Source organism: Hyaena hyaena, unplaced genomic scaffold (assembly GCF_003009895.1).
Source record: "Hyaena hyaena isolate Hyena2069 unplaced genomic scaffold, ASM300989v1 scaffold_161, whole genome shotgun sequence".
Taxonomy (NCBI): Eukaryota; Metazoa; Chordata; class Mammalia; order Carnivora; family Hyaenidae; genus Hyaena; species Hyaena hyaena.
The window spans coordinates 1681430-1705852 of record NW_024080792.1 but is presented as its reverse complement, the minus strand read 5'-3'; the positions used below and the strand labels follow the sequence as shown (position 1 = coordinate 1705852).

General features: G+C 38.6%; 1 protein-coding gene across 1 annotated transcript in view; it reads left to right on the top strand.

Moving 5' to 3' along the window:
• The first annotated feature begins 328 nt into the window (after positions 1–328).
• Positions 329–24423, top strand: part of IQUB (IQ motif and ubiquitin domain containing) — a 56568-nt gene continuing 32473 nt past the window's right edge. Inside the window, exons 1-6 of the mRNA XM_039239657.1 lie at positions 329–369; positions 5841–6271; positions 9386–9520; positions 14512–14673; positions 14761–14933; positions 15510–15665. Coding sequence (XP_039095588.1) covers positions 5845–6271; positions 9386–9520; positions 14512–14673; positions 14761–14933; positions 15510–15665 — 1053 coding nt within the window. The 5' untranslated portion in view covers positions 329–369; positions 5841–5844. The remainder of the gene's footprint in view (positions 370–5840; positions 6272–9385; positions 9521–14511; positions 14674–14760; positions 14934–15509; positions 15666–24423) is intronic.

Sequence of the window (24423 nt, the reverse complement as noted above, 5' to 3'; positions counted from 1 at the left end):
AGTCTGGAGAGTAGCGTCCGATTCACTTTAGGATGTAGGTACCCAGCACGGAAAACACTGCCCCCATCTTTCTCCTCCTCGCCCCGCACCCCGCCCAGGTCACGCTCAGGTCCGGTTCAGGTCCCGCCACGCCCTCTGCCCCACTCTTCCCGCCCCTCGCCCCTGGCTCCGCCCCTCTCCTCCCCCGCCTTTCTTTCCCCCGGGGGCACATCCTCTTCTCGCGTGAGCGGGGCGGGGCGGGAGGGCGTGGCGCCAGGGCCGTTGCCAGGATATGGCTGACAACAGAGAATGCGGCGGCTGCGGACGCTGCTTCCTCGGAGCGATTTTTGCCCAACCTGTGTGACCCGAGTGGCCGCGTTTCTGAGTCAGGTAGGAGGACAGGTTCTGGCTGCCCTCCCTTGGTGCCACCCTCAGACCGACCTTGAACCTGTGACAGGCGCTGAACTCCCAGAACTTTGTACGGGGCGCTGCCGACCCTTCCTGGGCTCTGGGGACTGCTTGGCCGCTGGAGAATGTTACACCTAAGCTTCAGAGGCAGTGCAGAGCGTCCCATCGTTCTTAGCCCCTTTTCTGGTTCTGTGTCTCAGGTTTGGAGTTGGGAAGCAGCAGCAGCAGCAAGGTGAGAGGTGTACCTCATCTCCCACCGGAGCGCTTATCACTGTCGTAGTAAAGAAGCAGGAGGACGTCTGTGTAACCCAGATCTGGCATTAGAAGACGTGTAGGCATCCATGGGGACCATTTCAGTCTTTACTAACTAGAGGGCTTTCACACTTCCCTCCTTGGCACTCTCCTCTCCACCCATGGTCTTTGCTGTACTTCTTTAAAAACATAAAAATCCAACAGGTTTATTTGGTAAAAGGCAAAACTGGATCCCAGCCTTTCTAGTTCCACTAACATTCTAGATATATCAGTGAAATCATGCAAATTGTAAGTGAAAGGGGGGCATTTTTTGTGTGCAATCATAATAGGGACTACTTTTGAACAATTTTTTAAAGATTAAAATATTTACGTTTGAATAGGTAAACATAAAGATGATAAAAAGTTCAAACAGTAGTAAGAGTGTACAGTGAAAATCTGTTTTACTCCCATGTTCTTCTCTCCGCCCTTTATCTTCCACAGTTACTCTCTGCCTACACAAGTATGTCATTGTACCTGTAACATTGTAGGTACTGGTATGTGTTTTTGATGGAGGTGGTCATGGAGGAGATGTGACTGCTAGTTGACCAGGGAACTGGAGTGGGGCGATCACAGGCTCCTCCCCTCTCCTTAGACTGTACCTCCCACCCTCTGTCCCCCTGCTACGGGCTGCTTCAAGGACCCAGCCTTGAGAAAGTAATGTGTTATTGAGACCATCTGGACTGGATTCCTGACTGAACCTAGTAAAGGCCCTATAAACTCTTTAAGATTCTGGCTCGTGGGTCCAGATATCTACTCTCTTGCAACTACCAAAGATAAGCCTTGTTTGTAAGTTCCCTTTCCTCTTAAACTTGCCACCTACCATCTGGAATGCTGCCTCTTTCTTTGGTTTCTCCTTGTGTTCCATGTATGGGGCCCAGTTTCGGATTTAACCCTAGGGAACTCTAGAGGTTGTGAACCAACAGTTTTGCTTTTCTACTTAATTGAATCGTAAAGTATGTACCTTTTAGAATTGGCTTAGCATAATTCATTTGAGATTCACCCATGTTGTGTGTATCAATAATTTATTCCTTTCTTACTGATGAGTAGTATTCCATTTTGTGAATGTCTCGTATGTGCATCCATGCCTCAACTAAGGGACATTTGTGTTGTTTCCAGTTTTTGGTGATTAAGAATGAATTTATGGGGGCGCCTGGGTAGCTCAGTCGATTAAGCATCTGACTTCAGCTCAGGTCATGATCTCATGGTTTGTGAGTCTCAGGCCATCGGGTACTGTGCTGACAGCTCGGAGGTCAGAGCCTGGATCCTGCTTTGGATTCTCTCTCTCTCTCTCTCTCTCTCTCTTTCTCCATCTCCCTTGCTCACACTCTGTCTTTCTCTCAAAAATAAATAAACATTTAAAAAATTTGTAAAAAGGATAAAGCCTTTCTGAACTTTTGTGTACATATTTTGTAAGAGTGTAGTTTTTCATTCCCTTTGGGTAAAGGACACAGATGCTGGGTCATATGATAAGCATATGTTTAATGTTATAAGAAAACTGACAATTATTTTAAATGCCATACTAATTTTCATTTCCACCATCAAGGTGTAAGAGTTCCACTTGTCTTCATACTCACTAGCACTTTCTATTGTTGATCTAATTTTATTTGTTTGTTTGAAGTTCCATTTCTTTTGTTTTCTTTCATAGTTTATTATCAAGTTGGTTTTCATATAACACCCAGTGCTCATCCTAACAAGTGCCCTCCCCCATGCCCATCACCCCCCTTCCCCTCTCCCCCCGCCATCAGCCCTCAGTTTGTTCTCAGTATTCAAGAGTCTCTCATGGTTTGCCTCCCTCCCTCTCCCCAACTACTTTTTCCCCTTCTCCTCCCCCATGGTCTTCTGTTAAGTTTCTCCTGTTCCACTTATAAGTGAAAACATATGGTATCTGTCTTTCTCTGCCTGACTTATTTTGCTCAGCATAACACCCTCAAGTTCCATCCACGTTGCTACACATGGCCAGATTTCACTCTTTCTCATTGCCATGTAGTATTCCATTTCATAGATAAGCCACATCTTCTGGATCCATTCGTCAGTGGATGGACATTTAGGCTCTTTACATGATTTGGCTATTGTTGAGAGTGCTGCTATGAACTTGGGGTACATGTGCCCCTATGCATCAACACTCCTGTATCCCTTGGGTAGATTCCTAGCAGTGCTACTGCTGGATCATAGGAGAGTTCTATTGTTAATTTTTTGAGGAACCTCCACACTGTTTTCCAGAGGGGCTGTACCAGTTTACATTCCCACCAACAGTGTAGGAGGGTGCCCGATTCTCCCCATCCTCGCCAGCATCTCTAGTCTCCTGATTTATTCATTTTAGCCACTCTGATTGGCACAAGGCAGTATCTCATTTAGGTTTTGATTTGTATTTCCCTGATGAGGAGGGACGTTGAGCATCATTTCATGTGTTTGTGGGCCATCTGGATGTCCTCTTTGGAGAAGTGTCTGTTCATGTCTTCTGCCCATTTCTTCACTGGATTATTTGTTTTTCGGGTGTAGAGTTTGGTGAGTTCCTTATTCCATTTCTTTAATAATGAATGGCATGCTTGTTCTCAGGGCTAGCACCAGAATGAGGCAGTTGGGTCCCAAATTCAGGAGGCATCTATTTTCAGGTGCACCTGCAAGTATAGCACAGTGCAGGTGCTGCATCACACTTGTGCTGCTCCAATCCTGGGCCTGCTTGTTTGCCTTCTGAATGAAATTCTTTGTTGACTTACCTGTTTAAATATTTTATTCATTTTCAAATTATTATTCTTTTCTTGTTGATTTTTGAGAATTTTCTGTATATTCTGGTTACAAGTCCTTGATCAGAGAGGAGCTTTGTAAAAAATTATCCCCCAGGCTATGGCTTGTCTTTTTATTCTTCTGGTTGTGTTTTTAGAAGAGCAGACATTCTTGATTTTGTTGCTGTTGCTGTTTTAGAAGATGACATCTTGGCCGTTTCACAGGGGAAGGATGACCCACCAATAGAGACAAAAGCATTACCCCAGCCCCTCCAAATGGATGGGAGGAGTATGTTTGCTAGGGGTCAGAGCTTCATTATGAGACTCTTTCTAATCAGGCCATTATGCCCTGTTATGGGAGAAAATAACCAAGGGAAGATTTTTTTTGTGGGTGAGAGCCTGAAGAGGTTTCTTGAACATTTCGAAAATTGAGCTTTTGTTCAGTTTTTTTCTCATTTCCTTTTTTCTCTTTATTGTTTTGGAATTTTAAAACTTTATTTCAGTTCTTTTATTGGCTGTACTTGAAATTCACCTATGCATATTTAATTTAACAAAGCCTAGGGTTAAGGATATCATATCCCTCAATTCTGTAAACAGAATAAGGATTTGAGAACAATTCATACTCATCTTTCCCTTCTCAATTATGTTCACCTTTCCTTTTGCACTTTGGACTTTGAAACCATTTTCCTCCATCAGGTGTATCCTTTACAAGTTCCTGTAGAGTAGATATCTTGGTGGTAACTTGTTTGTAAATGTTTCAAAAGATCATTTTGTTAGGTGCATAACTCTAGGTTGATAGTTCCCTTCTTTTAATTAGTTCATTGTTGCCTTGGCTTCTATAATTCTGATGAGAAATCTACAGTAATTTTACTTTTTTCCTTTGTATTAATGTTAGCTAATTAATGTAATTCAAAACAGTAGATAATCACTGTATGCTTTCCAGACCTGTCTTTGTTAATCTGTAATGTAATTACAATATACATGGCTTTGAATTATGTTGACTTACTTTGTTAAGTGTATATTTATGTTATGCTTCTTGGGTCTTTGGATCCATATTTTTCATCAGGTTTGTAAAATTCTCAGCCATTACCTTTAAAATTTTTTCTCTCTTCCATCTTTTTGTTTTCTCTGGGATTCCAATTTGACATATACTAGATCAGGGGCTGGCAGACTTTTTCTGAAAAGGGCTTCTCAGGCCTCGTGCATATTCTGTTGCATACTTTTTGTTGTTTTTTGTTTTAAAGTACAAAGCCATTCTCAGCTCAGCTCACAGTAAGATCTGCTTAGCAGTAAAATATGCTAGACTTTCTTTTTCTCTTTTGCATGGCCTTTAATCTCTCATACTTTAAAACTCCTTATCTCTTTGCAACATTCTGTATAAACTCTTTTTGTCTTCTAGTTCATTAATAATTCTCTCTTCAACTCTTTAATGCTACATTCATTGAATTCAATAAGTGTATTTTTTATTCTAGATATTCCATATTTTTGGAAATTTGGCATCTAGTAGCCAGAGAATGTTATTGTTAGCCCAAAACACAGCTTGCCCACCTCACTACTGGTCCAAGTTTTAGTCTGCCCCCTGCTGGGCCACTTCTCCCATCCTCCCTTCCATCGTCCCTTCCTGGCTGCCAGCTTTTAAAGGCAGGCTCCCTGCGCTACTGGCTGTCCACTGCTGCGGGTCAGCTCCTGCGCCCGTGGGCTGCCCTGGCCCACCCTGGCCCCAGCTCCTGGGTGCTGTGATACAGTCTCCCAGGCCAAAGCTCTTGGTTGCTGTAGCTCAAGCCCTAGTCAGCTCCGAGGTCCACCCACAGTTGTTTGTTGATATGTTTGTCCTGGGGAACAGAGGCGGTTGGAGACCTCTGCTACAATTGGTCAGAGCAGAGCTGCTACAGAGAGGGTGTACGGTCTAGGGTCCGGTTGCTGTGGGGCCGGCAGATTCCATGGAGCTTCTGATCAATTGTAATCTCAGAAGCATAAATCCTGTCTTAGGCTGTGTTTAGACAAAAGGTTATTCAAATTATGCTTTCACAAGGCATTGTTCATTGCATAAGGAAGAGGTGACAAGATATTTTAAAATATATTTTTTAAATAGTTGATTGTCAAGTTGGTTTCCATACAACACCCAGTGCTCATCCCCATAAGTGCCCTCCTCGATGCCCATCACCCCCCACCCATCAGTTAAAATATTTTTAAATATATTCTTGACAGTAGATTTTTCTCAAATTTATTGTGCTTTGACATCCTCTTTTGGCATAATTTTTACTTTCTGTGGTGTTTTTATTAAAAATTCACCAGTGTTTTTACCTGATGCCGTTACTAAAATAATCAGTATTTAAAAAAAATAATGAGCAACATTGTACTATGTATACCAGCAATGAATTTGATATTTGGTATAGAAATTTCTATGTGTAATAAATGCATTTATGTTTCTTGGTTCAGGAAAATGTCTGATCAGGAAGAAGAATTTGGTGCTCAGAATATTGTTAATGCACCAGAAAATGATGGTGCTTTCGGGACTATCACCATTCCAGTTCCCTCAGCAGGACTTCCCGAGACAGACCAAACTGAAGATAATGAATCTCATGTAGAACCGTCTGGTCAGGGCCATGACACGCATGCTGAGGAGGAACGTAGCCAGAGTTTAGTAAGCCTGGAACCAAATGATGAAGACCAACCTGTGGAAGAGGTTATGTTGCCCAGACACGTTTTATATTCTCCAAGATATTCTGAAAAGCACTATGTAACTGACTATGATAACGCAATGCTGTCAGCCAAATGGGATTCAAATGTTGGATCCCTTACATTACTGGACAAAGTACAGGCTATAAAGGAATCTCTGAAAACATCAATGAAAGATTCCTCAGCAACAGGTATTACCTAAGGAAGATAGGATATTTCGTTACCTCATTTTGAACAATGTTTACTTTTAAAAATTTTCTTAAGATTTAAAAAAAGTTTTTTTATGTTTTATTTATTTCTGAAAGAGAGAGAGAAAGCATGAACAGGGGAGGGTCAGAGAGAGAAGGAGACACAAAATCCAGAACAGGCTCCAGGCTCTGAGCTAGCTGTCAGTACAGAGCCCAACACGGGGCTCAAACCCACAAACTGTGAGATCATGACCTGAGCCAAAGTCAGATGCTTAACCAACTGAACCACCCAGGCACCCCTAAATTTGCTTAAGATTTGTTTTATATTTGATATTACATTGTTTCCCTCTCCCTTTCCCTTATCCACCAGACTTCTGTGGCTACTACCACTGGATCTCTAATTATGTGTGAAGCTTCTCTATACTGCAGGATACTACTTTCCCGAAATAGATGAGCACTATTAAATTTTAAGTTGATACTGATCTGTTTTTCCCAAGTAAAGTAGATTTTTAAAATGTTTAGGTACCTTGGAAAACAGTGGACAAATTCTTGAGTAGAACTGTAACTCTTTGACATGCCTCTTTGGAATTAAGTATTCATAGCTGGCAGGAAAGAGTTGGAAGGGAACTTGACGCTAGATTTCCTGGTTCCATCTCTAGTGCTCATTCCTTACATCTTGTTACTTCCACATATTTCTATACTTCTGCTTAGTGTTAACTTTATATTTGGCTTCAGAAAAACTGTTGTTGTCTTGCATTATAGGTTAATTTTAAAGGCATAATGTTGATGACATATAGGAGTTATTACTACATTGTTAGTAACAAAGTCACAGTGGAGCAGCAAGAAGGAGGCTGCACGTAGAACCATCCTTGTTGGGTGATTCACGGATTGCTCCTCCTCTCTCGTGTCCATTAGTTTTGAAATTGTTCATCCATAGGGTGGAGAACATGGGCTATCATTTAACAGTTGACAGCAACTTAGTCTGACTGGTTTTGAATCCACTGGGGCAGTTTATCCTTGTGTGGTGTGTCAATACAAGTAAAGGATGAGAAAGAGGAAGGAAAAGAAAGTATTCAAGCCCAATTTTATGTGACTGAAGCTGTTATTCTTTAGTTTCATTATTCACAGTAAATTTGGGCTCCATTTGTTTGTTTGTTTGTTTATTTTAAAGAAAACACATTTTATTTTATTTTTTAATTTATTTCTAGGAGAGAGAGAGAGAGACAGCGTGAGCAGGGGAGGGTCAGAGAGAGAGGGAGTGACAGACTCTGAAACAGGCTCCAGGTTCCGAGCTGGCAGTCAGCACAGAGCCCGACGCGGAGCTCGAACCCACGAACTGCGAGATCATGACCTAAGCGAAAGTCGGACGCTTAACCGACTAAGCCACCCAGGCGCCCCTGTTTATTTATTTTTTAAAGTAATCTCTATGCCCAACGTAGGTCTCGAACTCATAACCCTTAAATCAAGAGTCGCGTGCCCTAGCAGCTGAGCTAGCCAGGGACCTCTGAGCTCTATTTTTTGATATTTCTGTGATTTCCTGATACTGTAGCTTTTAACAAACACATGGTGATTAAGATAAAGTTGTCTTGGTCCCAGTGCTTCCTGAGGCTCACAAATTCCTTCACATAACTCTCCTTCTCTTAAGAAGTCACTGCTAGGAAAGTTTTAAAATATATTAACCATAAAATTTTGAGTCCATAAAACAATGAAAATAGCCTTCTGATAATTTAATGTCTGTGAAAGTGTTTTCTTTGTTGATAGCTGTGAAAAACAACTCAACTTTAGCATCAACAATGCCTAGTTAAATTTCATTCTAAGATTATTCATAAATGTCTCATTTAGCTTTATGAAAACTGCCATGTGTCAGGCATCTGGAAATATATAAAACTTATTGGTCTACAGTGTGCAGTCTATCCTCCATCTCACTTATTACGTCTTCTCCGTTATGATTTAAAGTCTGTAGATGTAAAAGAAGAAAGTTTACCCCATTATAATCAGCTTTTAAATGCTATGTGTTTCTCCTATAATTTGTGAACAGATAATCATTTTATAATAAGTTTTTATCAACATGTGTCTTGATTTCCTATTTTATAGAATGTGTAGTGAGTCATATAGTGTCCATTTTTGTGAAAAGTAGATTTGTGTGCAGTTATTCTAGATATTTGTAATGAACAGTGATTTTCTGCTTTGCATTTTGGCAATAAATCAATTATGGAGAGAAGAATGGGGCACCTGGGTGGCTCAGTCCATTAGGCATCCGACTCTTGCTTTCAGCTCAGGTCATGATCTCACGGTTTGTGAGTTCAAGCCCCATATCGGTCTCTGCACCGACAGTGTGGAGTCTGCTTGAGATTCTCCCTCGGTCTGTACCTCTTCTGCTCACTTGCTCTCTCTCTCTCAAAATAAACAAATAAGCATTTAAAAAATTATGGGAAGAATAATGGACTTGGTATTAGATACCTTTTACTTTGAAGATTTCTTTATTGAATTTTCTTGACGTCATGAATATACACTGATTTACTAATGCATGCTATCAGTGTGTAATCAAAGTATGCACATTCATAAGTTCAGGGACACCCCTGAGCTAGGCATCAGGGTCTCCCCTTCCAATACTCAATACCCAAAAATGCCTGAGTTTCTGAGATGCCCCTATGTTTACACCTGAGTAATAGAATACCAGATACCAGTACCAAATTAGTACCGATTAATACCAGTACAACGCGAGATATTGGAAATCTTTAAAAGCGGTGTGGCTTTATTTCTTATTTCTTGTGGAATGCTGGGCAAAGACAAAGAGGTAGTCCTGAAAGTGCTTGATCCTCATAGCAGAGAATAGAAAAAAGATCTGAACTTTAAGCTAGAGTTGGAGGAGCAGGTATTGACTACTGATGATAATTCCTGAGATTGTGAATTAATTTTTAAAAACATAACTGAATGTCACCTCTCACAGAATTTGAAAAGCAACTCTTATCATGGGGGTTTCATGGGGGGGCCTGGCAGAGGCAACCTGCATTCTGTGCGAATAAAACTTGTCCTACAATTTTCTACCTGCTTATGGGCTGTGGGTTGCTGACCCTCGCTTTTGGCTGATTCTTTCTTTTCTCTTTTTATCTACAGTAAAAGTCGTACTTTTTCCTGTGGGCCAGGAAGTTATAATGCATTTTAGAATAGACTCCATTGTAAAATATCTCAAGGATCATTTTTCATACCTATTAAGCATCCCATCCAACATACTGCGGATAAGATATTCAGGTAAGCTTGGAGCCTAATACAACTTAGCAAGACGGCTTTAGTGTTAACATGTAGGTCGTCAAGATCTTTAATTTGTTGAATGAAATATCTTGACATTTATTATTTGAACATTATATTGTGATTATGGCTTCATTCAACTCATTTTTGTTGAGTGCACGTTTGCTCTAAATACTAAGAATGCTACAAGAGGAAGTCAAACTTTCACTCTTCGCAGATGACATGATACTCTACATAGAAAACCTGACAGACTCCACCAGAAGCCTACTAGAACTGATCCAAGAATTCAGCCAAGTTGCAGGGTACAAAATCAACGTACAGAAATCGGTTGCATTTTTATACACCAATAATGAAGCAACAGAAAGAGAAATCAAGAAACTGATCCCATTCACAATTGCACAAAAAACCATAAAATACCTCGGAATAAACCTAACCAAGGATACAAGAGATCTGTATGATGAAAACTATAGAAAACTTATGAAGGAAATTGAAGAAGACACAAAGAAATGGAAAAACATTCCATGCTCATGGATAGGAAGAATAAATATAGTTAAGATGTCATTACTACCTAAAGCACTCTACACATTCAATGCAATTCCGATCAAAATTGCACCAGCATACTTCTCAAAACTAGAACAAACTATCCAAAAATTTGTATGGAACCACAAAAGACCCCGAATAGCCAAAGTAATACTGAAAAATAAAACCAAAACGGGAGGTATCACCATCCCAGACTTCAGCCTCTACTACAAAGCTGTCATCCTCAAGACAGTATGGTATTGGCACAAAAACGGACACATAGACCAATGGAACAGAATTGAGAACTCAGAAGTGGACCCAAAAGTATACAACCAACTGATCTTTGACAAAGCAGGAAAGAATATCCAATGGAAAAAAGACAGCCTTTTTAACAGATGGTGTTGGGAGAACTGGACAGCAACATGCAGAAGAATGAAACTAGATCATTTTCTCACACCATGCACAAAAATCAACTCAAAATGGATCAAGGACCTGAACGTGAGACAGGAAACTATCAACACCCTAGAGGAGAAAGGAGGAAACAACCTCCTTGACCTCCACCGCAGCAACTTCTTACTTGACACATCCCCAAAAGCAAGGGAATCAAGAGCAAAAATAAACTGTTGGGACCTCATAAAGATTAAAAGCTTCTGCACAGCCAAGGAAACCACCCAGAAAATTAATAGGCAACCAACAGAATGGGAAAAGATAGTTGCAAATGACATATCAGATAAAGGGTTAATATCCAGAATCTATAAGGAACTCACCAAACTACACGCCCGAAAAACAAACAACCCAGTGAAGAAATGGGCAGAAGACATGAACAGACACTTCTCCAAAGAGGACATCCAGATGGCCAACAGACACATGAAACGATGCTCAGCATCCCTCCTCATCAGGGAAATACAAATCAAAACCACACTGAGATACCACCTCACGCCAGTCAGAGTGGCTAAAATGAGCAAATCAGAGAACTCTAGATGCTGGTGAGGATGTGGAGAAACGGGCACCCTCCTACACTGTTGGTGGGAATGTAAACTGGTACAGCCCCTCTGGAAAACAGTGTGGAGGTTCCTCAGGAAACTAACAATAGAACTCCCTTATGACCCAGCAATAGCACTGCTAGGAATTTCCCCAAGGGATACAGAAATGCTGAGGCATAGGAGCACATGTACCCCAATGTTCATAGCAGCACTCTCCACAATAGCTAAAACATGGAAAGAGCCTAAGTGTCCATCAACAGATGAATGGATCAAGAAGATGTGGTTTATCTATACCATGGAATACTACATGGCAATGAGAAACAATGAAATCTGGCCATGTGTAGCAACATGGATGGACCTTGAGGGTGTTATGCTGAGCGAAATAAGTCAGGCAGAGAAGGACAAATATCATATGTTTGCACGTATAGGTGGATTAGGAGGAACTTGACGGAGGAACAAGGGGGAGAAGAAGGGCGGAAATGGTGGGGGAAAGGGAGAGAGGCAAACCATGAGAGACTCTTGAATGCTGACAAAAACTGAGGACTGATGGATGTGGGGGGGAGGGGGGGATGGGCATGGAGGAGGGCACTTTGGGGATGAGCACTGAGTGTTATGTAGAAACTAATTTGACAAACTATTTGTAAAAAAAAAAAAAAAAAGAAAAGAAAAGAATCAAAAGCCTCTTGGGCTTAAAAAAAAAATACTAAGAATGCTAAGAACTGAAGATGTAGAGAAACATGAAACAAAACTTTGTTCTCAGATTGTTTACAGACTAGTCAGAAAGATGATATATGCCATAGTTCCCACATAAGGTGCAAATGTTTCAATGGAGATACGCTCCAAAAGCTGTGAGGACAGAGAAGAAGGAGACTGGGAGATTCTAGAAAGCTTCACTTAATAAAAGTGACAATACGTGGCCAAGTCCCAAAGAGGTGAGAGACCCTGGGACCTCAGGGAAGTGGTAAAAATTGAGAGAGGCTGGAAGTAATTCTGTGTGGTGAGTAGGAGGCCATGAGGTTGAAAAAAGTAGATACGGATGAACACATACAAAGTACGAAGAGGACTGAAAACGATTTATCTGCCAGTCTGTATACAGTAAGGTGAATTCGCATTACCGTGCTGTTCAAGTATTTTCATTTTGTGGGCGGTATTAGACAGCCCACTTTATAGTAGCTTTGTGTCACGAGAGGATTTAATCTTTGTAACTGTGGTAGAATTAGCAAGACCGTAATAGCTAAACAAATGTGTCTATAGAATATGTCTGCACAGATCCTAATATTTTCATTTGAAAAGCTTTGGCACCAACTTAGAAAGATGGCACAAAAAAATTTCCAGGGAAATAACATTTTCTTGTGGGGAAAAATTCCTAAACACTAAAAAGGAGTAAGCCATACCTATTAAGTTCCTCCTTGTCAAATCAGAAAATAATCAGTTCAACTTCAAAATTATTTTTAGACAACTATTACAATGAATGTGCTGTAATGCTAAGATGTTCATGTCTTCAAACAACTTATTATTAAAGCTTGGTTAGGGAAACAACACTGAAACTTAAACTTATTAGTTATAACAATCATGATAGTTACTTTATTGAGTACGTACTGTGTGCTAGTCCTGTGAAATGTTTTGCCTACGTTATCACATTCAACCCACACAGCAACCCTTTGACGTAGGTACTACTATTAACTTTTTTTTTTTGCAAGAAGGAAACTAAAGCTTGGGAAACTTGTACAAATTCATGCAGCTAATGGTTGGCAGAGTCTGAACTTAAATGTAGGTATGACTGCAAAAAGGCAACTGGAAATTGCTTGGCACTGTCTATAAGGTGAAGTTCAAAACTGGAGAAGAGAAAGCACTGTGAGACTGGAGTGGCTGGCTAGTGGTACCTGAGACTCTCTTTGTTCTTTGCACTCATGACCTTTCTTGTTTATGTGTAAGTGCGAGGCATCACCACTGGGTAACAGGCCTATGTCAGCCATGATAATAAAAGAGCTTGAGTCTATGTCAGCCACCCTCTAAGACAGGTGCTTTCTTCTAGTAAGAGAGTTGGAGTTCAAATTTGGTGGGACTAAGCCTACTATATAAACTAGAGGAATGAAGAGGGCTCTGGGAATCTATAGGAAACTATAGCTGTTACAACAACCACAAGCTTAGTAACTTAAAGCAACACATGATTTCTCTTATCGCTCTGGAGGCCAGAAATCCTAGATCAGTTTCACTCAGACGAAGCCATGATACAGGCGGGGCTCTTCTCCCTCTGGAGGCTCTGGGGACATTCTGCTCCCTTGTCTTTTCCTGCTCTTGCAGTTGTATACCTTGCTCATGTCCCCTTCCTCCATCTTTAAAGCAAGCAGAACATCTTCATATCTCTCTCTGCTTCTGTCTTACCATCTTCTGTATAGTCAAATCTCCCTTCCTCCCTCTATAAAGGCATTTGTGATTACATTTAGGACATACTTACATAATCCAGGATAATCTCCCCTTTACAAAAATTTTAACTTAATAAGATTTGCAGTTATCTTTGTCATATAAGGTAACATTCATAGGTTCTGGGGATTAGGACATAGATATATTCTGGGGCCATTATTCAACCTCTTACAGAGCCTATATAACATTCATGTTAATTTTCTAAGTTAAGAATTTGGGGTGTGAAATTGAAACTCAAAGATCATTATACTTTCTTAAACATAGCTAAAATAGACTAGTGGTATCTGATATATCTCTAATAATTAATGTAACAAAACCTTTGCTCTGTTCAAATTCCTAATTGTACTTTAGGATGCATTGGAAGAGTTACACAGATTCTATCAAAACAGCAGCCAACATCATTACACATATTTTTGTATTCCTTAAAAAAGAGAAATAAAATTGGAATCAATTTATAGAATAAACCAAGAAAGGGGGATAGAAGTAAAAAAGATATAAAATAACATAAAAATAAAGTGATATACACTCTTTCCAACACAAAGCTGAGACTTAACTCTACTTTTTCATGAGTTTATTTATATAAGTTCTTGATTATAGAAACAGGGAAGAGTTCTTTGGAACTCTGAGTATATGCTTTCCTGCATTGGAGAGAGGAGTGGGTATTAAAATAATCAAAACTTCCCTAAATTAGATATATCCTGTCTTACACACACTGACTTTTTAGAGAATCAACGTTTAGAATGTTATTTTACTCATAGAATAAGTTTTTATTTTTAAGTATCTGCAGAGTTGCATGTTGCATGGTTATTATATATTTGTATTTCTGATGCAAAATCCTATGGGAGTTATAGCTTTACTTATAATGCTGAATTATTGCTTCTTAACTCTTCCCATTGTGGAGTTTTCTGTACTAACATTACAGTAAGGGGTGGACATCATCAATATTCTATTCAGTAATTAAACTATATGTGTTCATAGAATCATCTTTGATGTTTTCCATCCCCTTAAAATGAGTACATATAGTTACTTCTTTGTCATACACTTCTTGTAATTTCATGTCATTTTTAGGAATGATCCTTAAAAATAATGAGACCCTACTACAACATGGAGTTAAGCCACAGGATATTGTACAAGTGGAAATCTTTTCTACAGATCCAGATCTATTTCCAATCAAAAGAATAGATGGATTAACTGATGCCTCTCACATCATAACTGTCAGGATACAAACTGGTCAGTTATATGATGTCTTTTAGATAAAGTATTTTAGAGTCCCTTTGTAGGTGAACTTTCATTCAGTCTTGCTTTTTCCCTCCTCAGGCATTGCTCAGTACCAGGACGTAGCTGTTGAGATTATAAAATCTGACTTTCACAAACCATTTCTTGGTGGATTCAGACATAGAATGACAGGAATAGAATATCACAATGCTGGAACACAAACTCTACCTAAAAAGATTCCCAAAAAGGACTCTGTATTTTGTAGGGATGCACAGGTAATATTTTTATTTTTCTATGTAGATTTTTGGAACTGCAGAATCAACAAATGTTCTGTATACCTCTCTAAAGTTAAAATCTTTCCCATTTGCCACGATGTGGGTGGAAGAGGAGGGTACTTTGCTAAGTGAAATAAGTGTGTCAGAGAAAAGATAATTACTATATGATTTCACTCATATGTGGGATTTAAGAAACAAACAAGCAAAGGGGGAGAAAAGAGAGAAGGCAAACCAAAAAAATCTATCTATCTTAACTATAAATAACAAACTGATGGTGATCAGAGGGAAGTGTGTGGGGGGATGGGTTGAATAGGTGATGGGGATTAAGAGTATACTTGTGATGAACACTGGGTGTTGAATGGAAGTGTTGAATCACTATATTGTACACCTGGAACTAATAGTACATTGTTTGTTAATTAAAATTTAAATAAAAACTTAAAAAATTAAAATCTTCCAAGGAATTATATGGCAATTAAAATAATAACAGAAAATTTACTAACCAGATAGAAAAATGTGCTCTTCGCTCACTTATATGTGTATATAGTGGATATTTGAATTTTTATGTTTTTGTTTTAGACAGTCTTTCAGAGAAAAAAGCTCCAGCAAACTACAAATACAACATCCACACAGATGACTAAAATTGGGGTGTATGTATCAAATATGACTGACAAACTGGTAACACCAGGAAAATATTTTTCGGCAGCAGAATACCATGCTCAAAGATTACAGGCGGTAAGATAACTTTTATTATGAATGAATGCTAAAACTGAGGTAAATGAGCCAGGTGGTTTGTGTGTGTCTGCCTGCATTTCTCTACGTCACACTAGCTTACGAAGAAAACCTACGTGAGTGTTGTTAAGGAAAAAATTATTCATAACACATCTTAAAGATGGTAAGGCAGACCTTATTCAAGAGGGGCTACTCCAGTGGAGTTTTGTAGTAGGGAAGAGAGGTTGGTCTCAACTCCATAGACAAGGAAAACTGGGAATTTATAGCCAAGAAGTAGGGTAGGGGTCAATGGATAAGAAATTACTATGAAAACATGAGAGGAAATGGGAGATCCTGGCTAAACCATTCTAGTGGAATTTTTGCCTGAAGGCAGGCCAGAGTGCTTAAGCATCATCTGGCAGATATGGAGGAAGATGAGGAATTTGATCAAATACTGAGGATGATCACATATTGAGGGTGAAGATTCTGGTTAAACTGACTTACCAGGATTTTGCTAAAATTGAACAATGCAGAGATGAACACAGAAGGCCAAAAGTGGAGACCTGGTTGAAAAACTGCCTGATTAGAGTATGGTCAAAGAGAGAATGTTTATCAGTGTGAATCATGTTTCACTGGTATTAAAAGCAGTTTTTATTTCCACTCCCCTCCCCCTCCCCCAAAGGAACTAAAATTCTAAATGCTCCTAATCCCTTCCTTTACTTTAGGGATTCCCAGGGGTTTTGTGTGTTACCTTTGGCCATTATTAGTTTTGCCCACCTCTGTCCCTTAATCTAACTCCTCTCTCCCTTGGCCTTAATCCTTAGGACAGTAGTATCACCTGGAGAGCTTTCCAGAATAATTGAAACCAAAAACATACTAAAGCCTGTTTTCTCTGATATTGATATAATCACCATTCCAACTTTTTAATGTTATTGTTTGCATGGTCTATCTTTTTTTATCCTTTTACTTTCAACCTATTTGAGTCTGAATCTAGAGTGTATCTCTTGTAGACAGCATATAATTGGATCTTGTCTTTTTATCTAGTCTGATAATCTCTACCTTGTGATTGGCGTGTTTAATACATTTGTATTTAATGTAACTATTGATAAGGTTGGATTATATTGGCCATTTGCTGTTTGTTTTCTGTATGTCATTTGTCTCTCTTATTTCTTTTTCCTTTACTGTCTTCTTTTATGTTAAATAGATATTTTCTAATGTACCATTTTAGTTCTTTTTTTAAAATTTAAAACCTTTAGTTTTAGTATAATATATACTTTAAAATATACAATTTAATGATTTTTACTATATAAGCAGAGTTATACAACTGTTACCACAATCAATTTTAGAACATTTTCATCATCTTGGAAACAATCCTGGACCCAATAGCTGTCAATCCCTATTTCCCTCCAATCTTTTCTGCCTTAGGAAACAACTGATCTGCTTTCTGCCTCTACTGATTTGCTTGTTCTGCGTATTTCATATACAGGGAATCCTACAATATGCAGTATTTTGTGATTGACTATTTTAAAACTTAGCATAATGTTTTCATGGCTCATCCATGTTGTGACAGGTAGCAATACTTCATTCTTTTATACTGCAGAATAATACTCCATTATATGTACTCAATTGGATATACCTATTGTATTTATGCCAGTGTATTTTATTTGTCTCTTTACCGATTGATGGACATTTGGGCTATTTCCACTTATTGACTCTTAGGAATAAAGCTGCCATAAACATCTGTGTACTAATTTTTATGTGAACGTATGTTTTCATTTCTCTCGGGTGTATGTCTAGGAGTACAATTGCTGGATCATACGGTGAGTATATGTTTAACCATTGTAAGGAACTGTCAAATTGTTTTCCAAAGCAGCTGCACCTTTCTGTGTCCCACCAGCAGTATACAAGGATTCTAATATCTTCACATTCTCATCAGCACTTGTTATTGTCTGTCTTTTTCAGTATAGATATTCTAATAAGTGTGAAGGGAGAGCTCATTTGGTTTTGATCTGCCTACCCTGATGGCTAATGATATTGAATATCTTTTATGTGCTTGGTAGCAACTTGTTTGTATTCCTCGTAGAAATGTATATTCAGATCCTTTGCCATTTTTAATTGGATACTCTTCTTTATTTTTGCTTTGTTGTTTTTTAAAATTATTTTTTTGAGCTATTTCCTAAGTGGTTGTTCTAGTGTAATCTAGGGATTACAATACACATCTCAGTTTATAACGATATACTTGGCATTAATACTAACTAAAATCCAATCAAATACAGAAACTTTGCTTTAATAGAACTTCAGTTTCATCCCTTCTCCTTGTGCTGTCACTGTCAAACAAATTTATATACTCTGTGTATTTTAAGCTCCACAACTCCTTTCATAGTTATTGTTCTATGCAGTTGCCTTTTAAATAAGTTAACTATAGGGACACCTGGGTCGCTCAGTCAGTTAAGCATCCAATTTTGGCCGAGGTCATGATCTTGCGGTTTGTGGGTTGGAGCCCCGCATTGGGCTCTGTGCTGACAGCTCAGAGCCTGGAGCCTGCTTTGGATTCTGTGTCTCCCTCTCTCTCTGCCCCTTCCCTGCTTGTGCTCTGTCTCCCCCTCTCTCTCTCAAAAATAAACATTGAAAAAACTTTAAAAAATAAATTAATTGTAGAGAAGAAGAATATAGTCCTTGATATTTACCTACATAATTGCCTTTTCTGGTGCTATTTATTTCTTCATTTGGGCTAAAATTAATATCTAGTGTCATTTCCTTTCAGTCTAAAGAGCTCCTGTTAGTATTTCTTATGTATGCTTGTTTGCTTGATGGTATCTTAAATACCTCTCTTCATTTACTTTATTTTTTTCCCCACCCCCTCAGGGTGGATAATTTCTAGTGATGTATCATCACATTTATTATTTTTATTATTTTTGCCCATTCAGATCTGGTTTTGATCCTGTCCAATAGGTTTTCATTCTATTAAAATCCCCAAATTTTCATTTGTTTCTCTTTAAAATAATTTCTGTCCTTTTACTGATCTTCCCTATTTTATGAATCATTACCATCTTACTTTCTTTTAACTCTTAAACGTTATTCCCTTTAGTTATAATAGCTGCTTTGAAATCTTTGTAAGTCCAACATCTGGGACCCCTCAGAGGCCATCCCTATTGATTGGTATATGTTTTCATTCTAAATTGGTCATACTGTCTTCATTTTGCATGTCTCATAATTTTGTTGTTGTTGTTGAGAACTAGACATTTTAAGTAACACTGTAGCAACTCTTTATCCTGTCCCTGGTTACTCCAGGGACTGATGTTATATCTGTCTTATATTTGTTTAGTGATTTGTCTGGATTAATTAATTAGAGCAGTGGTTCTCAACTGGGAGTGATTTTGCTTCCCAGGCAACATTTACATTGTCTGGAGGTATTTTTGATTATGACGTGGGGGCGGGGTGCTACTGTCATTTAATGGTAGAGGACAAAGTTGCTGCCAAACATCCTATGACATGGAGGAAACTCCATCCCCACTGCAGCAGCTGGTTACCTGGTCCAAAATGGCAACAGTGCCTTTGCTGAAACCTGCTTTAGAGTTTGTCTCTATCACAGTATGTAGCCATTGATTTTTCTGCTCAAAAAATGTTGTTGTTATTGTTATTGTTTTTCTGCTTGTAAGTCTGGCTTCCTAAGGGTTGCCCCTGGTATAAGATAGCTTAATGGTTAGGTAATGATTGATCAAAGGCTGTGCTCAAATTCCTTGAGCTAGTAAAACTTCCACTCTCATGAATGGACCCGTGTGTGGATTGGAGGATGCACTGACAGTTCAGACAAGTTTAGTTTATGTTTATCCTGGCTTTTACTTTCTCCTGGATATTCTTGCATTTCTTCTGCACAAGGCCTCACGGGCAGCCTGGGATATGTGAATAGGTAAGGCCTTCTCCACTTTCACCTGAATATGTATTCATCCTTCATGAACATTTGTTCAGCCTTCAGACTACCAGGGATATTTGGGAAGTTATCATGGCTCGCTATGGCCTATCTCATTTTCCTGATGTCTCTGATTAATTTCTCACTAGTCTGCCTGTCTCTTCCTTTCTCCAGAATACAATCTCAGCTATCTGAGTTGCTGGCCTCTTTTATTTTATTTTGTTTTGTTTTGCCACTGAGATTATCATTGTTTTGCCACTGAGATTGACATTGCTTAGGGAATATAGGGTTTTTCCTTGCTTCATTTTAAATCAGTTCAGCCCCCCTTCCCCCCACCCGCAAAAGTGGACACAGTTGAAGCCAGGATGAGGAGAAGGATGTTATGAGAGCAACCCCAAATTGAAATGCCACAAACTATCAGTGCTCCTATTTGAGATTTAGTAATCTTTCTTCAGTAAACATTTATTTTTTTAAATATATTTTTTATTTTTTTATTTTTTTAAATGTTTTATTTCTAGGAGAGAGAGAGAGAGAGAGAGAGAGTTAGCAGGGGAGGGTCAGAGAGAGTGTGATTCATATTCTGAAACAGGCTCCAGGCTCTGAGCTGGCAGTCAGCACAGAGCCCGATGCGGGGCTCAAACCCACCAACCGCGAGATCATGACCTAAGCTAAAGTCGGACGCTTAACCGACTAAGCCACCCAGGTGCCCCAGTAAACATTTATTTGATGTATGCCTTTGGTCAATTTCCAGAATCCTGAAATGATTAATATTATTTTTTTAAAAAACAGTTTTGTACAGTTTTATCATTCGTTTTTGGAGAGAGCATTTGAGGAGACTTTTACTTTTCCAATCTGGTAGTCCTGCCCCCAGGCCCAAAGAGAATTTTCAGTGACTTATTTTGACATGACAAAATTTTCACAATTGAAACAAAATATATTTTAATATACATAAAAGATATTTAAAAATATGAATCTCAGGGTGTCAGGGTCGCTCAGCTGGTTAGGTGTCCAATTCTTGATCTCAGCTCAGGTCTTGATCTCAGGGTCATGAGTTCAAGCCCTGTGTTGGGCTCCACGCTGGGTGTGAAGCCTACTAAAAAAAAATTAGAATGAGATGAAATGAAATGAAGTTCAATGAAATGAAATAAAATAAAAGAGAATCTCTTAGATCTTTATCAGAAATGTATATGCATGCACACACACACATTCCTAGATTGTAATGTAAAATTATTTGTATATATGGTCCAGTCACAGTTATCTTCCTGTGTATTATCCTAAAGGAGCTTGGCAGATGTCTGAACCTGTATGGAATTGGGCTGATAGGGGACCTGTAGGCAAGGTGAATGCTCTTAATTTGAGCAGACGTTCCCTGTCCTTCTGTTGTGTGGTCTTTGGGAAGTCTGCCAGACACTGTGGCTGGTACAGGCCTTAAGGGTCTGGGGAAGGCAGGACGGACTGGTTGCTCCACAGGAGCGTGGCTTGGCGAGTGAGAAGGCCCGAGAACACAAAGGCTTCCTTCCCTGCCCCAGCTTGTTTGTGACCGGATCACTCATAACAACTACCGGTTTTCCCAGTAGCATTTATTGAAGAGACTGTCCTTTCCCATTGTATATTCTTGCCTCCTCTGTTGTAAATCAATTGACCATATATGTATGGGCTTATTTCTGGGTTCTCTGTTCCATTGATCTATGGGTCTCTTTTTATGCTAGTACCATACTGTTTTGATTACTATAGATTCGTAATGTAGTTTGAAATCAGGGAGTGTGGTATCTCCAGCTTTGTTCCTTTGGTAACAAAGTTAAGAGAGATGTGGAATGTTCCTTCCCTGAAGTTCCGCATGTTGGTTGTAAATTAAGCCTGCTTCTCTTTGTCAAACTGACATAGATCTTCCTGGCAAGAGTGGAATGTTTCAGTCTTAGTTGTCAATTTCAAACAGCAAAGGTTCTGATAGATTATGATTTCAGAGTAGCAAGTTTTTCAGTGAGCAGAGAATAATAGTATTCACTCAAAAGAGGGGATTGTTAGGACATTCTATAGCTGCAGAATGTCCTTGGAAGAAATATTGTTTCCTATTAACTTCATAGCTGCCTATTAATGCCTGTTATTCAAGCCTGATAGATTTTTTATGTTCTCAGTCCAAACTATTTTTTAGTTTTTGACTGTACAGGTCTTGGATAGTGGCTCCGTGATACCATCAAGAACCTAAACTCCTTTTACCTTTCCATTCCATTAATCTTATGAGTTTATTACTTACATGATAATGAAATGGTTAGTCAGCCTTCAGCATCATGTCTGCAATCTATGCAGGAAGAAGGGAGAGGGCAAGGGAGTATGAACCATGTATGCTACCCTCAAGAGTTTTCCCTGAAAGCCCCACCCAGTGTCTTCCAATTCCATCTCATTGGCCCAAAGTGTTTCATGTGATTATCCTCATTGTGCGTGTGTGATAAATACATTTTTAAAGTTTCATATTGTTGCTTCTCAGTAAGATTGAGATTTTCTTATTAAGGAAGTAGGGGAGAATGAATACTAGGTGGGGAGATGGAAATCTCTACAACACTTTCCAAACTCCAATAAAATGGTATTAAACAGAATTTAAAAACTGTAAACACACAGGAACGAAGAATACATGAAAAGAGAGAAGAGTAAATGCCAGTCAATTATTTTAAAGTTGTAAAGCAGATGGAGAAATGTTACCTTAACTTAAGCTGAGGAAGTGAAAATCTAAATGCTTGTCCAGGGGGATGGCATCAAGAACCAAATCGATTTGCCCCAAACAATCTTGGGAGGTGAATAGGAGGTTCCTAGGGAGGAGAAAAGTGGGATGTGAGCTGTACACAGAGGGATGCATTAAAAGACAATATAAGAGTAAACTTCCATGTAATAAGTTCCTCTTTTGTCTTCACTGACTCCTTTCTACTTGTATCATATTTACTTTATTCTTGAGCTTCGGATTTTAATACTTAGTATTTATTTTAAATCTTTTGTGTTTTAAGAAGTAAACACATTGACTATTGATATTTTTGTACTCATTCCTGCCATCTCATTTTGGTTTTTATATTATTCACATTTTGTTTGTTTTTCTTTTACTAGCCTTTTCTTCCTTTTGTTTGTTTGACTAAACATTTTCTTTCTTTCTTTCTTTCGTTCTTTCTTTCATTCTTTCTTTCTTTCGTTCTTTCTTTCATAGTTCAGAAGCAGGTCCTTTGTTTCTGTTTTTCTAATGGTTCCTCATAAAAATTAGAAATTTTTTTATTTCTTAAATTTTTTATACCAAAGGCGTACTTAATCAGGTTCTACCTTTTTCTTGAATAAGTCAAGGCCCTTAGCTGGGTTTTCTGTTTTTCATTTACTTGTCCTCCTCCCTCATTCCTCCTATCTAGTGAGATTCAATCTGAAATTATAATTATATATGTATATATATAATTGTAATTATATATATCATTTACTATATAATTATAATTTACTACATATTTATAACTTCATTTTATTGTTTGATATATTTATATTGATATTATGATATTTTCCAAATAAGATTTATTTAGCTTAACAACTCTTTTCTCAATTCTTTAACAACATAATCTTTTCTCAATTCTTTAATCTTTCCATTTTAACTTATTTTTCTTGCTGGAACACATTCTCTAGTAATTTTTCAGAGATGATGCATGGGAGATAAACCTCTCAGTCCTATTGAATCAACCTCATTCTTGAAATTTAGTTTGAGTGCATGTATATAATTAGATTTAAACTTGTTTTCAAAATTATTTTCCTTTATAACACTGAAACTCTGATTAAAAGTCTGATGTCAGTTTCTCATTTCTTTGTTTCCTCTTCCTGGAAGCTTTTAGGATTTTTTTCTTTATCTCTATTAATCTTATTGTGATATGCTTGAGATTTGGCCATGAACTTTTCTGTCTGAAAGCTCATGAGTTTAGTTTGGAGACCTGTTCTTTTAGTATATTTTGAGTAATTTCTCTAATAACTTTCTTCATTCTGTCTGGAGCTTGCTGGTCTGACCACCGCTCTTTGGGAACCACTGTTCTTAGTATTTCTGTTCCACACAAAAGTAAACTTTTCTTTGTTGAATGAGGAGCCTTATATTTTGTGGGTTCTTCCCAAATGTTTGGTTTATTCAGGGGTGTGTAGGCAGGGTATTTGAGGTCCCTATGTCCAGTGTGCTATGCAGATTTGTTTACGACAGCCTTACCACAGTGGTGTTAGGGGATGGCCAAGGCTTGACTCTGGAAGAGAGCTTGTTTTCTGAAGGTGGGGGCTTCTATTCATCATGGGTGTCCCCCATGGGTGCGGTTTCCCTAGACTGTTTAGAGAAGCCTGTCCATTTGGCATTTTTCAAGCAGTCACTTTGTCATGTGCCCTAACACACCCCTTCTGCTCACAGGTTCTAGTGGTTTAAGGCTTGAAACAGTCTCACAGGCCCTTCTGTATTTTCTAGCCTGCCTCTCCATCCTCCCTGTACATGATTAGGCATAGAGTCCTTCTTCACTTTATTCCCCCTGTCTCCCTTCTTGAGGGGATTCTTCAAAGTTTCTGTTGCTTTGGAAGATTCCATTAGTATGATCCAGTGTCCTTACCAATTTCTGCTTTTATGATTTTCCTAATTGCCAGAGATTCGGATATAGTAAGGGATTGTGTGAGCATATTCTCTGTCCTCAATCTTGATGTAACCTCTTCTCATTTTATTTTTATTTATGAGTTTAGTAAATTAAAAAAAAACCTCACTCAGCCATATTGCCAGTTTTTTTTTTTTTGAGGATTTAGTACTATACTATGACTTCAGACATATTTCTCACAATTTATAAATACTGTTTGCTTAAGTCCCCTTTTTATCTAACCTACCTTTGGTAGTTTCTA